The sequence below is a fragment of the Phoxinus phoxinus genome (assembly GCF_949152265.1).
Source record: "Phoxinus phoxinus genome assembly, chromosome: 6".
NCBI classification, from domain to species: domain Eukaryota; kingdom Metazoa; phylum Chordata; class Actinopteri; order Cypriniformes; family Leuciscidae; genus Phoxinus; species Phoxinus phoxinus.
In genome coordinates this window covers 15,042,694-15,060,747 of record NC_136881.1, presented here as the reverse complement: position 1 = coordinate 15,060,747, position 18,054 = coordinate 15,042,694, and the positions used below count along the sequence as shown (strand labels likewise).

Sequence of the window (18,054 nt, the reverse complement as noted above, 5' to 3'; positions counted from 1 at the left end):
TGAATATTCATTTTAATTATAGTTCATAATTTTATATTGTATTCAGTCTATTTCATGTTTATAACATAATACATAATTTTAATAATAAATGTATTATATTTTATTATAAAAAAATTTATATTAATCCTATGTCATGTTTATAATTATCTGTTAATAAGCTTAATCTTGGTAATATTAATGCATTTTAATGTCTTAAGTTGTATTAAGTATTAATTTGCCCTTCGTAAGATTAATTAAGATACTTTTATTACTGTGTTAGTATGATTTTGATACACTTAATCTATTGTAAAATTAAAAATCAGATAAGAAACAACAAATAAAAAGAAAGACTTGAATAAAGAAAGAAAGTGTTGTTTTACACAGTTTGAAGGAGATTGTTTATCCTTCAGTAGTATAATTGAAATAATTATTGAAATAATTATTATTTATTTACAACAAAATGTTAGTTCTGCTTAGACCAAAAGGCCTCTTGCTGTCACTGTGAATTGCTATTTGCGTGGACGGCATGTGGACTGTTGTCCGAGTCTGAAGGCTTTATAGTGGTGTAAAAGAGCGTGAGATGGTTTCCTTCAGGTCCACTTGGTTCTGCTGGGCTGAGTCCATCTGCTTGTGCATTACTTTCATCCTCTGGGTCCTGCCCTGGTTCTGTTTGTGTGTGTAGGTACTTAAATTGAGTCACCCTCAACAGACGGTCTTTAAGGCCTTTAAACTATCCTAGAGTCTAGAGGGCTCAAAGTTAAATACAGTACAGATACCCGTGTGTGTGTGTGTGTGTGTGTGTGTGTGTGTGTGTGTGTGTGTGTGTGTGTGTGTGTGTGTGTGTGTGTGTGTGTGTGTGTGTGTGTGTGTGTGTGTGTGTGTGTGTGTGTGTGTGTGTGTGTGTGTGTGTGTGTGTGTGTGTCGTGCTTTGGGAGCTCTGGCCTGTCGCCCTATGCTAGGCCCAGTCAGGTGTGAAAAGGCATTCTGTCAGACCAGTCCCTTTGTACTGGGTCTGTTTATACTGTGTGTGTGTGGATGAGGCCTGCACCTGTCTTCACTAACAAACAACCACTCAACTCTACTAAGTTTGCCACAAAACCCAAAGGAGACAGACAGAGAAGTGCGAGTGTTCACAGAAGCTATGCAAAGAGTGAAAGTTTTACCAAGCAAATGTGGCATCTGGGACAAATGTGCGTTTTGTTGCGATGATACTGTATTTCTATTCACTCTTTTATTCAATTGTATTCAAACTTTATGGCAGCATTATCATATAATATGGCCACAGCCTGTTTTACATCTGTAAGGACATCGTTTTCCCCAATAATCAAATCAAATTTCCTTTAAAATACCGTTTTAAGCATGTTCTGTACAAGACACATATTTAGTGACGTTTAGGTGTATTTAGCAGCGCACAACAGCTTTTTATTACGGGTCTGAAGGGGGTACGGATTCCAGACCTTTTAAGAGGATGTTGGTGAGCAATTACCATTTTTAAAACTCCTTTTTAAAATCCCCCCTTTCCACAAACTGATCAGCCTAGTAATCCTTTACACTGTAATGACATTTAATTGAACCATTAGTATAAGTGAAATGTATTAGGAACAGTTTTTGCATTCAAAGTTAATGATTTGCGCCATGCAACTCATTATTTTAAAGAAAGTCAACGACAATTAATAAAGAAAAGGTTTTGCTGTCATCAGAGATGATATGAGCATTTTAGTGATTTTATTCAGTAATTCTGACACCACAGCCAGAAATGGCCTGAAAAACGTATAACAAACATTTCATATTTCTTATTCACTATAAAGGTTATGCCGATAGATTGCACATTTAGTTGCACCTTATGCCATCAGGAGATAAAAAGGGCTAGAATCGGCCTGTTCAAATGTTTAAACAGGAAGCAAATACTGTATATAGTTTGTAAATGTCTACATAGATGTATATGTGTTGGTGTGATAGACATACAGCACCATCTACTGATATAGATGAGGCACTACAGCAGTGGAACAGTGTTCTAGGCTTATGTGCGTGAGTTTGTGAGATCTAGCCATATTTCAAGGACAAATATTGGCTGTAATATGTCCCCAGAAGATATTTTTTATTTATTAATATGGTATGCTTTCAAACTTTTCTAAGAGATTTTTGCCTGGTATAAAATGGGCGAAACAAATAAACTTACATTGAAGGAGAGCTTAGTCATATGTAGGGATCACAATATCATAAATGCTTATTTAAAAGTGTCCCCACTGATTGCCAGGTAAACATATATGAATGTGTGTGTGACATTTGTGCGACAACTTCTCTCTTATGGTGAAGAGGAACACTGTCCATGAGATACAGAGAAGGATCTGACACAGTTTTTCGAGTATTTGTATCGATTCGACTCCCAAGGGAACAGCTCAGTGGAAATGTCAAAGCACAGCGCTCAGATAAAGCAGTTCTTTCTCATGTTGATGTTGCGCTGCTGAGCTTTTTAAGAGTCTATGATTCCTGTGGAGCCGTCTGCAAAAAAGCACGAGTTCAGGGTAAGAACTTAAATCAAGAATTTAAATCAATTGAGAAATTAATATGGATGAATATGTGCTTGTGAGCTTGATTTGAGGATTTAGTTTGCGGTCTGTACGATTCTTTTGTTTTAGCAAAAAGTCTCTTATAAAGCTGCATTTATTTGATCAAAAATACTGTAAAACAAGAATATTGTGAAATATTTTAATATAACTGATTTCTATTTTTGAATATATTTTACAATGTTATGTATTCCTGTGATGGCATGGCTGAATTTTCAATTGAATACTTTTGTGGAAACGTGAATCTTTTTTTCATGATTTTTTGACGAATAGAAAGTTCAAAAGACCTTTGTTGACTTTACTGTCACTTTTTGGTCAGTTTAATACATCATTGCTGAATAAAAGTATTAATGTGTATGTGAATTGTAATCCAGCGAGATATAACATTTGCTGATAAATTTTATTCATTAATAGTCTCCCTTTTAAATCTATCTGGTTGATGATGGACTGACCGTTGTGATTCATAAGTGTCATCATGCTATGTTGTGTGGTGTCGCCACCTGGGGGAAAAACTTCAAAATGCTGCGGTAGACATTTGTTTTGTAGCAGTATTGTGCTGTTTTCACTTTGTCATATTCATTCATTCATTCATCTCTTTCTTGTCTTCTTCCTTGTTCTTCTGACTCATGTTTCATTGAAACTCAGATAAGCTAAAGACATGGCATGGGCTTTCTTTATAAAGTAATTATTTCATTCCAGCTGTCAAATAAAGAGCTTTTTTGCCTTTTATTATGGGAAAGTGAAAATGCAACTGGTAATATTGGGAAAAAGGGGTGGGGGAATGGGAAAGCGGCAAGAAGATTTGAAATCGGTTCTATCACTTCTACAACAGCTTCTGATTGTCTATGGTATTTTGATAACATTTATATGACATGTCATGATGTATTAATCTTAATTTAAGCTAAATTTAATGTCGTCTGTCTTTTGACATTTGGAGTGAATTGTGAAATATGAATTAGAATTTTTCCTTGAGCAGTTTGATTCATCATGATATTATGACCTTTTTAGATGCAAACTCCTCAATCACTGATACAAACACAGTGCTTACGCTCCTGTTTACTTTCTTTTTCCCCCTTCTGTCTCTCTCTTAAACTCTCAAATCCACACACAGTCTCTCACTCCTCCGCTGGTTTGGACGATGGCTTCTGGTTATCAGTTGGAAGGCAGGCACAGAGAGACCGGTGTGTGTGTGTGTGTGTGTGTGTGTGTGTGTGTGTGTGGCATTGCATGACAGGCCAGGGGTCGATAGCATTACAAGGCGTGTGTGTATGGCCGCACATCCGTGTAAGTGTGTGTGTGCCTCTTGGCTGCCAGTTTCCTGTGTCTGCATTTGAATTACAAAAGCAAGAGGAGCTGGCATGAAAATAGAAAAACGTTTATCTGTTAGCCTCTCTCGCCTCTACGTATACACACACTTCTTACTGAACACAGAGAGACGGGAGAGTAAACGGTCTGCAGCTGAGACCAGAAATGGGTCAGAGAGTGTCCTTCATAGCATTTCTTTGCATCTTTTCATTTATGGAATATTTTGGCGTGAAACAAACATGAATAAGAGGATGTTGACAGGTGGGTTGACATAGCATTTGTACACAGGGGTATACGTTTCCAGATAAACCTACATGCGGTTAATGTAAATAGCCGGAAAAAAATTAAGACTAATTGTTCAGTTTACGTGTAGAAGAAATTGAGATTGTTTTGATCTGTTTGTAAATCACATGACAGGAAAGCAGTGTACCTGCATGGAAAAGACTGAGCTACTGCAGCCCTGTCATGTCAATCATCACTTGTTTTCTGTCCGCTGTGCAGAAGAATCAACAATCAAAATTTGAGCATGATACATTGATTCCTGTGATTGTGGTTCTGTGTATATACATTTAGGTCATCTCTGTGCCATATTAAAATATTATGCCAGTGCATATGTACATGCAATGACAAGACCTGACATTTATATAATCTATTGCAAGTGGTATATTCCCTGGTTATACTGGGGATGTTATAGATGTGCCATTTTGGACATTATTTAATATATTTTATTAGTCAATATTGGATGGATATAGTGGGTATTTAAATATGCATCCTCATTTCCAATATTATTACATTTAGATTTTAGATTATCTTTGCTAACACTGACTTAAAACATACATTTTTAAAAACCTCTAACTTCACTGTTAAATGTAAACTTTAGCAAATCTCTAAATATCCAATTTTCGACCTGTACGTTATAATGTTGTAATGCCCAATTTTACTTTTAGCATTTGAAACGATTGATACAAAACCTGTATAGGATTTTAATATCAGCCATTTATTGGTTATTGGTCCACAGATGATCGTAATTATTAGCTTGTTGGTATCGACCAGCATTTTTTATATTAGTGCACCCTTAATTATTTATTACACTTAATTTTTTCCTAAAACACATTAGATTGTGATGTGAATGGGAATTTGTGAGGTTCTGGATCCTCTTCTTCCAGCAAATTGAGCCCTGATCTGCTTCCATTTGACGTCCTCTCACTCTTTCTCTCCCACACAAGAGGCACAGCTAATTTGTGGTTTCTTAAAGGGATAGTTCACCCAAAAATTTAAATTCTGTCTCTGTGAAATCTGAGAGCTTTCTGTTCCTCCATTGACAGTCTACGCAACTACCACTTGCAAACCCCAGAAAGATAGTAAAGACATCATTAAAGTAATTCATGTGACTCCAGTGGTTTAACCTTAATGTTATGAAGCGATGCAACTGCGAGTGCTTGATTTGAAAAACAAACAAACATAATTTACCATTTTATTTACAAAATATTAATCTCCAAAGCGTATTCACGCTGTTGCATTTAGTAAATAAAATGGTAAATCGTTTGGTAGCACTTTATTTTAAGGTGATGTAGTTACACGTTAGCCTGGCTCCGCCCTCCTACTCCGTACTTCCGCTCAATTTTCATTTTCCTTCAGTACTACGTCTGGGATTGTGGTATATTCTTGGGTTTTCTCCGGTCAATTTTTTACCGGTCCAATCAGCGAACAGAGGGAGTAGCTGAGAACGATGACGTTGAGGTTGTGCACTAGTTTGAGTCGTCACGACCAAACGTTAGCGATTGGTTATGGCAGATCCAGAGTGACTCTGGGCAGATCCAAGTTTTAAACTTCAACAGAGTACCCTAATAGTAAATACAGTAAATTATGCATAATTACAAGTAAATAACCCTAAAGCTAACCGTAACTCTATAAGTGCATGTAGTAATATTAATAATTAATATTACTCCGTACTTATTTGAGCAATTACAGTGTAACTACGTCACCTTAAAATATAGTGTGATCTTGTTTTTCTGTGCAAACAAAGCACTCGTCGCTTCATAAAATTGAGGTTAAACCACTGGAGTCATTTGGATTACCTTAATGATGTCTTTAGACTCTTTACTACCTTTTTGGCGCTTGAAAGTGGTAGTTGCGTAGGCTGTCAATGGAGGGACAGAAATCTCTCAGATTTCATTAGAAAGATCTTCATTTGTGTTCTGAAGATGAACAAAAGTCATACGGCTTTCAAACCAACAACAGGGTGAGTAATTAATGACAGAATTTACATTTTTGGTTGAATTAACCCTTTAAGTTTCTTAATTCGTATTCTTCTTTAGTCATATCTAATGAGTGTTGTTTTTTGTGGATTGACATATTTTGAATGCATTTCTGGAATGAAAATGGTGAATATCTTATGATTTCTATTTACCCTCATTCCTTTCCTGTCCTTCTGGGGGGCTCTCTAGATTTTTCTATTACGTATGCAAAATGCACCCCAAATCTCCCACCTCTCCCTAATCCACCAAGCACACAAAGACTGTTTACACTGTGTGTGCATGTTTGAATTGTGATTACACTGGAAACAGTTTAAATTTGATGTGGGTTTAAGGATTAAGGTTGTGTCCGCCTGTAGCCAAGGTGTGAGGTACTGTTGCCAGGATGAGCAATGTGTGTGCGAGTAAATGTGTGTTTTATTTGCTTAAACATGTGATTGTGTGGGCACAGGGACCGTTTTCTTTGAGGAGGCAAGGGAGGCGGTGCCTCTTAAAAACATTGGATGAGAAAATAATCAACAGTACAAGAAATAATATGAAATATGAGAAGAAATATTGTGCAAATCACTCATCTTTGTAACACTGTCCAACAGCAACACCAGCAGATGAGCTTTCAGAGAGAGGCAGCGTCTCTTTGGCCTCTCTTCAGCGCTATGTTCTCATACTAGAAGTCCTGAAGCATGAGGGGAGAAATGGACAGAAAGTCGTGTGAGGGAAGGCAGTACCTTCATAGGTACTTCACTCTGATTGGCTTACTGATAGCACAAGTATATATCTGAGACATCTATTTGATGTTGGCATTTACATCTGCAAGATGTATTTTTTAGTGTTTGCTCATCTGCAATACGTCTCTAGGGCGTTTCCTGTTAGATGTCATATCGACATTTAAAAAGACATCTTTAAGATGTTTAAGATTTACAATACAATGTATGTAAAACTGCTTTGTCTAATACCGGGGACACACTTAACAACTAGCTGAATCATTCTAAGACTGAACTGAACACACTTACAGACTGTTTCCAACGACTGGAGCAGTTTATAAACACCGACTGTGAACACCGAATGAACGCGACTCGGCGTGTTTGGGCATGATCAGTCGTAAGTATCAAATTACATTCATAATCAGCCTTACAGTGAATGTGTCCCCGGCTTAAGACGTTTATCAGATGTTTGTACACAGCAGATGCTTTCTAGATTAACAGATCTTTAGCAGACATCTTACAGACGTACCGGACCTATCATGATTGCAACCAGTCCGTAAATCAGCCTGAATTGGTCAAACTTTTGTAGTTGGTTCTAATAAATATAGTGTTTGGTGCTTGTTGATAGTGTAAGGTCTTGTCCACACTAATACGTTTTCGTTAGAAAACATATTTTTCTCTCCATTTTGGCCTTCCGTCTACACTTGAGACAGCGTTTTTATTAATGAAAACAGCTTTTTGAAAACGCTCTCCGAAGTGAATAAATTAGAGAACGCAGGTTTCACGTTGTAGTGTGGATTGTGAAAACGGAGGTATTTGAAAATGATGGTGCATGTTTAGTCATGTGGCGTATATTGAACCGATAAATATGTATGTTTATACTGCCAGTTATGTGCTATTCACTTTCACACAGTTGCTAAAGATATGCTACTTTTCACACTCTTCATATCACAGTCCTGGAAAGATAATTGAAAAATGTACTCTCAACTGCTCTCATGTTTTGCTGCAGGACAGCACTTGCGTTTTAGACCAAACATATAATGGTGAGTGAGTGCAACCTAAGGCGCATCAGTGAATGGTGAGATATTTTGCTCAATAAAATGATCCTGCCAGAAGAATTGCATAACTTGTTTATGTCTTGTTCTGTCTTTAATATCTCAGTGAGCGTTTATGAGGTTTTACGCATGCGCAGCAAGGTGAATTTAGCGTTTTTCGACATTTCAGTGTGGACGAGAAACTTTTGGAAAACACTAGTGTGGACGGAGTGCGTTTGTTTCTGGGTTAATTGAACAGTGTAAACAAATCAAAGCCAGAACATGAATTTATATAGCATTAAATGCTCTTCCTTGACCAAAATAATCAGTTGGACTTGAATCTAATTTAATTAGGCTTATACCCAAAAGGAGAACATCTTAACCAGATAAATGACATAAAAAATGTGTCTGAATTTTTTATTTTTTTACATTTTAAAACTTCTAATTTTAATTGTGGTAATGTTTTTTCTCCATTTTTTTATTTAATTTTATTGCTTTCACTAGAAATCTTTTAGCAAATTGACAAGTGCAAATAGTCCATGCACACTGTAAAAAAAGAAAAGAAACATTGGTTGTCAGACATTTAACATACAGACAATATATAACCGTATATTTCATTGTAATGAATATTAACATTATATAATGTTAATATAGCAACATCTACCTTTTACCTCAAAATGCGCTAAAACCACCAAAATAATACAGGTGACACAATAGAAAGCCATGGTGTTATGGGTCACACAAAGACCAAAACACCATGACTGTAACACACATTAGACCTAAATATAAACAGAAATTGTAACAACCTAATGTACATAACTGATAACAAGTATAAGAAACAAAACCATTTAAATAATAAGTGTCACATAGGATTTTTTTAAAACAGTTTTTCACCGTACGTTATATGGCAATATGGTACTTGCAATAAATACAATAAAATGATATACAATCTGATGGTAAACATTTACAGTTTTTCATCATATATGGTCAGGTAACCAATTAAGCTTTATTTACTGTCACATTTTTTTTACAGTATAGTTTTTCAATAAATATAAATTCATAAAAGCTGCATACTTTTTACAAATGAAATATAGCATGTCACACTGTAGGATGCAACTTGTCACTGCTTAAAATGTAATGTTAACTCGCCAAATAGTACAATAGTAGTGTGGGATGTTGTAAGCTACAAACAAAATTCTCTTTAAAATAGCATAAACCAAAAATCTATGGGTGGAAAAAATGCTACATTTTATGTCACGACTTAGGTTAACGTTTCTTCTTCTTTTTTTACTGAATAATGTGGTACAGATATTTGGGTCTATGAATTCAGTTTTGCACAAGGTCGTGTGTGTGTGTGTGAGTGTGTGAGTGAGAATATGCTCTGTGACTCTTGGCCCTGAAACACAAACATATCAGAGGCCACCCTCTGCCCCGATAATCCTTTCAGATAGAGGTGATACACACACACTAAAGAGAGGTAATTAATAGTGCCACAGAGCAGCTCTTATGCACAGAGAATCGGATGAAGGAGGGGTCGCCCTGTCGTCTTTTTCTTCCCCCCCCCCTGTCAGTCTTCCTCCCTTTTCCGGCACATTCGAGCACGAGCGTGATAACAGAAGCTCAAGGTCAGGGGAGGGGGCACAGCGTAGGTGTGACGGTGGGGAGAGTCTTCCTAAACACCAATTTGCATAAGATATCAGCAAGAATGAAAAACATTTAGAGAAAGAAGAATAGATGGATAGCGAAGGTACAGTATAGAGGAACAGAGAGAGAAAGAGGTTGAAGGACAAAGAGACGAAAGAACAACATAAAGATTAGAAGGTAGTGAGTAAGAAGGAACATAAGAAACACTGGTGGAGAAAGGGAAGTTAAAACGCAGGAAATGTGGAAAACTGGATAAATGGAAGATGATGAATTTTCCCAAGTCTACTGGGAAAAAAACTGAAACCCCCAAATAATCCAAAAACTCAAAAGAAATATAATAGACGTCTTTCTTTTGAGTTGTCCTCACTGGTTGCACGTGACAACAAACAAACCAGTATAGTCCAGTTTGTGAACAAATGACTTGTATGAGATGATTTTTTTTTTAATGAATCAGTTATGAAGATGTTGGATCTAATGAGAGATATGTTTGAACCCGTCTAGCGACTCATTCACTGACTCAGCTGGAGTTGATCCTGACTCGCTGGACCACAAGTCTTTGATTTTGCCATCAGAAATGTTAAGAACTGTGTTTACTGTTATGTGTGCTTAAGACTTCTAACATTTCAATTTAATTGTTGTCTATTTCTAATTATTGAGTGGTTGTTCATATGGGACCAAGTAGAAAAGAGATACACTACTGTTCAAATGTTTAGGGTTTGTAAGATTTTTAAAACAATGTATAATATTTTAGAAATAGTTTTTAAAGAAATGTCTTATTCTCACCCATTTAATAGATATTTTTTTTATCAATATTATTAAAATTTCTTAAATATATTAAAACTGTTTTCTATTTTAATATATTTTAAAATGTAATTTATTGTGATCTTCATGATCCTTTAGAAATCATTCTAGTATGCTGATTTGGTGCTCAAGAAACATTTCTTAACATTGTCAATGTTGAAAAAACTTATGCTGCTTAATATTTTTGTGAAAACCATGATATTTTTCACTTTAAAATAGTATAAACCCAAAATCTGAGGAGGGGAAATGTTTTTTTATTTTTATGTTTTAATATATTTTGTTCTGTGGAAGGTTCAAAAGAACTGCATTTATTTTAAATAGAAACGTTTTGTAGCATTATAAATGTTTTTACTGTCACTTTTCATCAATTTAACAATCAACTGAATAAAAGTATAAAAAATGATTACAAAAAAAAACATACTGACCTCAAACTTTTGAACTGTTTTATATGTAGTCTACATTCAGAATTTTTACAACAGTCTACAATAGTTTTTTTGGTGTTTATTTTATTTTATTCATTAGCATTTTTATTTAGAAATGGCTAATAATGAATCAAAGAACTGCTTTGTGGAATCGAAATTCAAATTAAAACCAATAAATTCCGATTCCCGTCGTAAGTTGGTGGTTTCTAGGATGTTCTGGGTGGATGCTTATTGGCCCAGGTCAAAAGAAGGCTCCAAGTTTCTCGTAGATTCCTCCTTAAAAGTCTATGGGATCTCCCCCCCCCACACACACACACAAATTTTAGCATCCACCAGGCAATCCATCGCTTGGAAAAGTAACAGCATATGTCTCCTCAACAAGCCTAATGATTTGAGGTGTAATTTATGTCCATAGCACATACAGTACAGTACGAGTTACATTGAAGTATAATACTTAGAGTAAAGGCTTTGACCAAAACTCTATGTATGAGCAATAGTGATGCTTGTTTAGCAAATATTACTAATAAAGGCCAGTGGAAGGCAAACCGTGCCGTGAGTTTGGGGGGTTAGAGAGAGTGAGTGAGTGAGCGACGGAGAGAGAGAAGGGTGGGTGTCTGGGGGGGTAACCGGTGGTGTCTTTGTGATGGAGATGGAGCAGTCTCCAGCGCTGAGCTGATAATGACCAACGGTTCTAATAGCATTCACCCCTCCACCCTTTAACCACTCAAGCGGAAAACGGACAGAAAGGAAGAGAGAGAGTGTGTGGAACGGAGGAAGATATGTTTAAAATATGACGTAGTGGGACCGCGTGTGTCCTGGCTTATTGAAAATGCGTGTATATGAGTGTGTGTATGTCTCGACGCCCCCTTGAGGAGACATTAAAAGACAATATGTGTGTAGTTTTCGGGCACGACGCACACACACGCACACAAACATGCTCGCACCAGTCAGCTTACCCTCTTTATCGTGCTGTATTTACGGAGGGCGATGGAGCGTGAAACGCCTTTGGGCTCCCCGGGACCAGATGGAGAAACACACACACATACACACACTCCAAAGGCGGCCTTATCACCAGCGCATTACTGGGATTTATTGATACCCTCGGTAATCACTCCCTTATATCACCTCAAAGAAAAGGAAAATATACAGATTATATGAATGTCTGTGAGAAAGAGTGGGAGGAGGAGACAGAGTGGATGATGGGAGAAAGAGAGAGTGAATGGGGGTCATCATTCACTTGCGAGATGGGAAATGTAAGTGAGGTTTATAATAACAGAACCGAGTGAAAGGAATTGAGTGAAGTAGAGTAATATAACGCAGGTAGTCGGCTACCGCTGACATACACACGCTCACAAAGGGCACAGCTGAGAGGCCGGGGTGCATTCACACACTTGACATGAGCGTGTTGTATTCTTGTGTGTGTTTAGTGAGTGTTCTGGTAGTGGTTGTGCCCAAATTCATGTCACCCTAATTGGAGGTTTCTTAACCTGACTGCTTGTTTGCTTGTCACACAGTAGATGCTTTTGTTACAAAGGGTTTGTTATGAGCATAGTATCCTGCTACAAGACGTTCGCAGAATGTCAGCTGCTCTTTTCCACACTATGAAAGCATAAAGTGACAGGGACTGTCAAAAATGGACAAAAGTGAACTATAATGTATATTAGCAATATTGTCCGTTTGACTCGGAAAAAAGCAGAGATGGTTTTTGCAACACAGGAGTACGAGTAAATAATGACAATGTTTTATTTTATTATCCCTTTACATCAGTGGTTCTCAACCAGGGGGTCTCGGCAAACTTTCAAGAGGGCCTCAAGATGACTTAACTATTTAAAATAAGTTTAATTGCAAAATAAGCTAAAACAACAAAAACAGTTTTTCATTTTTCTTTAATGAACCAGCTGGGTTATACGATGAAGCCTAAATTAAAATTTTAATCAGGAAAAGACAAGTAAATTAATAAAATATAATTTGAATGACTTTTTATAATGAATATAGATTTTTCTGGTAATGCCAAGCTTAAAATTGTGAGAAAACATAAATAAGCCTAAATTGTTTTGGAAAAAAATGGACGGCCTTGGAGTCAAGGTTGAAAACCACTATTTGAAATGGTACACTACTGAGTGAATGAAGGAACTGCTTCACTGTTTTTCTTTTGACAGACTGTAAATACAGAGTACTTTGGTCCACTTTGTCAGTCGAGGCGGTCACACTCTCTTTTAAAGATCTCGGCAGTGTCATTATTTTGGTAATTTGGTAATCATTCTCCCTTTGCTCTGTTTGTTTCTCTGTAGACCACTTTGGGACCTCTCAACAAGTCCAGTGATCCAGAGGCCTGCAGGAAACCTGCCTACTGTTATAACTGCTCTAAGAGAGGACACTTTGGGCATGTAAGTGTATCGGCCTCATCCATGGGCATCACATGGGTGTGCTGATGTTGTGATGTCACTTTTGCTCTCTGCAATGGATAACAACCACAACAACCCCTCAGCAAAACTTATATACAATATTTCCACACACAAATGAATGAAAACCCCTGCTTGACACCTGTGCCAGCCCCTCATCATTTAAAACTGCTCTGTTTGTCACACTTAAACCAATTGACACATTTTCCAAATATATGATTTACAAAGCATACACTGCAGATTTTTTTAAATTCTTGCAATTTGATTTTTCACAAATCTTACTATGCGTGTACAAATCTTTTTGGCATTATTTTATCTACATATACAACATGATAATGCTCTGCTAACAATATTAAAACTAAAGTATACATTGTGTGCATGGTTATTATAAAATATATATATTTTTCCTAAGCACATTTTAATAATTCCAAACCACATGCAATTAATAATAGAAATTGCACAATTAAGCCATGACCAAAGGACAATAAATGTTTATTGGGGCAGCAGCGTCACTCAAAAAACAGGTTGAGAAGAAAAGGTATAACCTGTAAAAGTCTTTAAGAATTAAGGTGAAGAATTAGGTGTGAAACCATCAGGAACCCTTTAGTCTCCAGTGCCACTATTTTCCAGAACTGCATCCTGTAAAGGAAAACCTGCTTAATAATAATGCAATATACATTGTGCATATAAGGTGTTTTTTTCCACCTCCAGCCCTTGTTCACATTTATGTGTAACTTATAAAGGATTATATACAAAATGAGTAGCAGTTATTAAGATTGATGTGGTTTGGAATTGGTAAAATGTGCTTGGTGATATATCGATTTGCATAATTATTATGCACACACTGTATTCATTACTGTTCAAAAGTTTGAGATATAACAATATAGCTATTAAGATATAGCCTACATTTATTTAGCAAAAGTGCATTAAATTGATAAAATGACAGTAATGACTTTTACATTGTTACAAAACAAATTCTAATCAATACTGTTCTTTTGAACATTGATCATCTAAGGATCCTAAAAAAAATGATTAGCTTCCACAAAAATATTAAGTAGCATAACCATTTTTAACATTGATAATAAAAATATATTTTTTAAGCATCAAATCGGCATATTGGAATGATTTCTGAAGGATCACGTGACACTGAGACCTGGAGAATTGATGCTGAAAAATACAGCTTTGCAATCACAGGAATAAATTACATTTTAAAATATAATCAAATAGAAAAAAGTGAAAGTAATGAATAATATGAGGTGTTAAAGTGTGTGTTTTCTGCAGGAATGCTCTCAGAGGAGAATGTATAACGGGACGTATCCCACCCTGCCCTTGATTACTTATTATGACACAACAAAGGACATCAATAGCCGGGAGAACAGACTAAAAAAGAAGGCCAAAGGTTTGTTGGAATCTTCCTGGTAAGTTGAATTGATAGACACTGATCAACCTAAAGATATAAGGACATGCGCTTCTCTTACAGATCTTCAGGATGCCGGATTGATGTCCACTGATGGAGGCGGTTTTACATCTACCCCTCAACCGCCCAGGAAGAAACAAAAAACCAGCCACAAACAGTCTCCGTACCCACACAACACTTACACAAACAACCAGCACACACCGAAGAGACGCATCGCACACACGCCCAAACATCATCAACACCTGAGTGTCAAGCAGAACACACAAACACCAGGGAGCCACGCCAAAGGCAAGTTTATACCACAACAGCAAGGCCAGAAGGAAGCCAAAAAGAAGAAAAAGAAAAAATCTTCAGTTCTAGTTTTAGATGAAGATGCAGACTTTCCTAGAGGTGGCAAAAAGGGCCCTCACTCGACAGGGGTTTTTTCGTCTCCCCAGAAAGCCAATATGAAGCTGAAAAAGGCCTTTGGAATAGAAAAGAACAATAAAAAGAAAACGGAAACAATAACGAAAAAGAAGGAGAGGAAATTGAAAAAGAGACAGCGAAAAGCAGAAAACAATTCTTCCGTGTATCCATCTGATGAAAACCTTTTTCAGATTAAACAAAGAAAGGGTAAAAAACGTTCCTAAAAATGCCAGAGCGTGTGAATAGGACTTCCGATGATTCTATCACCAATACTGGCTTTTTCAGGTTGGCTAGTTGCTTTTGGTCCGTTTTCTTCCATCCACGTTTTCATGTACAGTATTAGAGCTTTTTTTAGGATTGTTCTTGGAAACCGAATCAATGCGAATCAAGACCCTCTTACCCAAATACAATTAAAGTGCTGTTGAATATTGTGAATGTAAAATGGATCACATCACATTTTAGAGGTTAATTAAATAGGGAAAACAAATGAATATTGAAAGTGCAAATTCACTGTGTTTGGTGCGTTTCACTTTCACAGAATTGTAAAAGAACTATTAATTGCTTGGCTGCATTACACAATGTTTTTCATGCACTAAACTGACATTAAAAAGTGCTTCGTTTCGATAGGTTTAGCAAACATCAGTTTTTTTAGTGACAGGTGTCCTGCTTCTACATGATGAGTTCTCTTATTTTATGTACATGCGGAGTTCTGTAACATCATGATTAAATTAAAGTCTGTTTGTTTTGATATCCTGTTTGAGATCTTTTGTATTAACATCTATTTCAAAGGTGCGATGGGTGATCTGGGAAATGCTAATTTTAGCCTGTTAGCATTGTAAGCATCACGATTGTGCAAATCGCCGTCCAAAGCTACGCCTCCTCCAAAACACATGAACGCGCACTGACCAAGAAGCGAGACGACCAGAGACAACATTATTGGATTCACCAGTGAGAAAACTTTACAGTACAGTGAGTAACAGTACTACAATAACAGACATAAACAACTGTTTGCCTGCCATTCTCTCTCTGTCTGCACAGCGCACGTGAACGCGTTGATGATGTGTGATGTCTGCGTGAACAAGCTGTGCAGTGGTATGCAAACACACGTTGACTGACAGGGAACACATGCTTTCATTTCATTCGGACCGAATTAATTGATTGAACGAACATTTTATGGTCCTACGCCTTCCACAAACGATATATATTTATATAAAAAAAAATGTAGGCCACTTAAAAGAGTGATTTCTATTAGGATATGAGGAGACTTTCAACCAGCATAACAAAAAAAAAATCTGTAGAGAATCACCTATTGCAGCTTTAATGAATATCCTGTTTTTTTTAGGGAAAGTGTCATTTTAAGCTATCCCAGCTTAGTATGCAAAAGAAAACTAAGACAGATAGGTTGTTTAGGTAAAGTATAAACATACTGTATGTTGTGGGGCCAACAAAACATTTATTTTAGCATCCCACCAGCTTAACCAATGATATGAGTTTGGGGGGATTTGTTTAATCAATCAATTTTGATATCAGTTTTGAAATCCAGTTTAAAAGCAGCCATTATTTCTGCAATTTTGTTTCATAAAATAAAATATACTTGTTCTGCGCTTGTCTATTTTTACTTTCCTAATATCTGCATGCCAGTTGGTGGTGACAAGTGAGTGAGCGAGTAATTGAATCATTCACTCCACCTATTCATTCAACAACGCTGATTCATTCAGGAATGCAACTTCAAACTTTTGCTCAGATATTCACAACGGTGGATTCTGCTTTTGGAACAGTTTTCGTTGTCGGATCAAAACAGATAAGTAACTGGCAATATTGTGCCTTCAATGTTAATAAGCTCCTCAATATGAGCTTCTTGTTTATTGAACTTGCAATCATGCTGTTCATCTGCGTATCAGCGCGGCTGTGATTACATGCAATCTCATATTAAAAATCTGTCTGTTGAACTAAATTCTCAGTTTCAGACAAAAATATGCGCTCCACCTTTCTCCACTTTCCCGTGATTATCTTCTTGAGCTCCAGGTGTTGTGTTTCGGGCTGTTCAGCTTTGAAGTAATGACAGGCAGAAAACAGCTGGTTAAGTGCTTAAACCATTGCCATTTCCTTCCCTTTCCCTACTTTTCACTTTTTAAGATCCCACGTTCCTTTTAATTCTCTATATAATTCCTCCTTTTGCATTTACGGGTTGTGTTTTTGTTAAGTGCAATATTTGAGCTCCAGAAGAGTTCAGATTTGTTCAATTGTTCCGTCAAATGTTTTTCTGCTCCGCAGGACCGTCTCTCTGTGTGTGTGTGTGTGGATGTTTATGTGAAAGTGTGTGCCGTCAAGCTTTTATTGCCTGAAAAGTTTTCAACAGTAAAACAGGAGAGATGATTACTTAAGCCAAATATAAATCCAACACCAAACACGGCAATCCAGCCCACATGCAGAAAAATAAAAAAATCCCTTTTTTTTTCTTCTTCTAAAGATTTGCAGACAGTATGTAAACTCAAGTGTCCCACAGGGCTTGGCTGAGATGTGTAAGAGAGATACAGTACGGAGTGAGTGAAGAAACATGCAGTCACTAGTGAAACTGAATTTAGTTGCGAGTCACTCACTGAGTCACACACTGATTTACACTGACTAATTCCTTAGAAATGATTAATCAGGCTTTTTACTGGCATAGTTGGCCACAACACATTCCTAGTAATGTCACAACACTTGGACTCAACATACAGCTCTCAAAACCATCACAGTCATCCACTTAAGTGTAATGATTTAACCATACTCAAGATTTTAATTTCAAGGACAGTGTTTGCCTGTAAAATCTTTATTTAGGTCATGTTTCTAGTTTCCTCTTAAAACTAAATTTGCCTGCATCTGAATGTTTCCTCCACTACTGTGGTCCATGAGCTGTATGTGACATGTCTTTTTCATTAGTCCAGTTCTCAGTGCAGCCCAACTGGGGCTTAATAAAAGCTATGTATATATAATGCACACAGGCTATAAAAAAGCATATAAATATGTCTATAAATATAGCTTTAAACCCATGAAAGTCAAAATATAATGAAAAATGAGAAAAGTTTGTGGTTAAAATAGATGTTCATAGGTTTTTACAGTACTTTTTATGGTCCCTGCAT

General features: G+C 36.7%; 1 protein-coding gene across 1 annotated transcript in view; it reads left to right on the top strand.

Moving 5' to 3' along the window:
• The window catches only part of zcchc7 (zinc finger, CCHC domain containing 7), a 59,894-nt gene extending 44,214 nt beyond the window's left edge, over positions 1–15,680 (top strand). Inside the window, exons 7-9 of the mRNA XM_079617325.1 lie at positions 13,000–13,095; positions 14,392–14,509; positions 14,591–15,680. Of these exons, the coding sequence (XP_079473451.1) occupies positions 13,000–13,095; positions 14,392–14,509; positions 14,591–15,156 (780 nt within the window). The 3' untranslated portion in view covers positions 15,157–15,680. The remainder of the gene's footprint in view (positions 1–12,999; positions 13,096–14,391; positions 14,510–14,590) is intronic.
• The last annotated feature ends 2,374 nt before the right edge of the window (positions 15,681–18,054 follow it).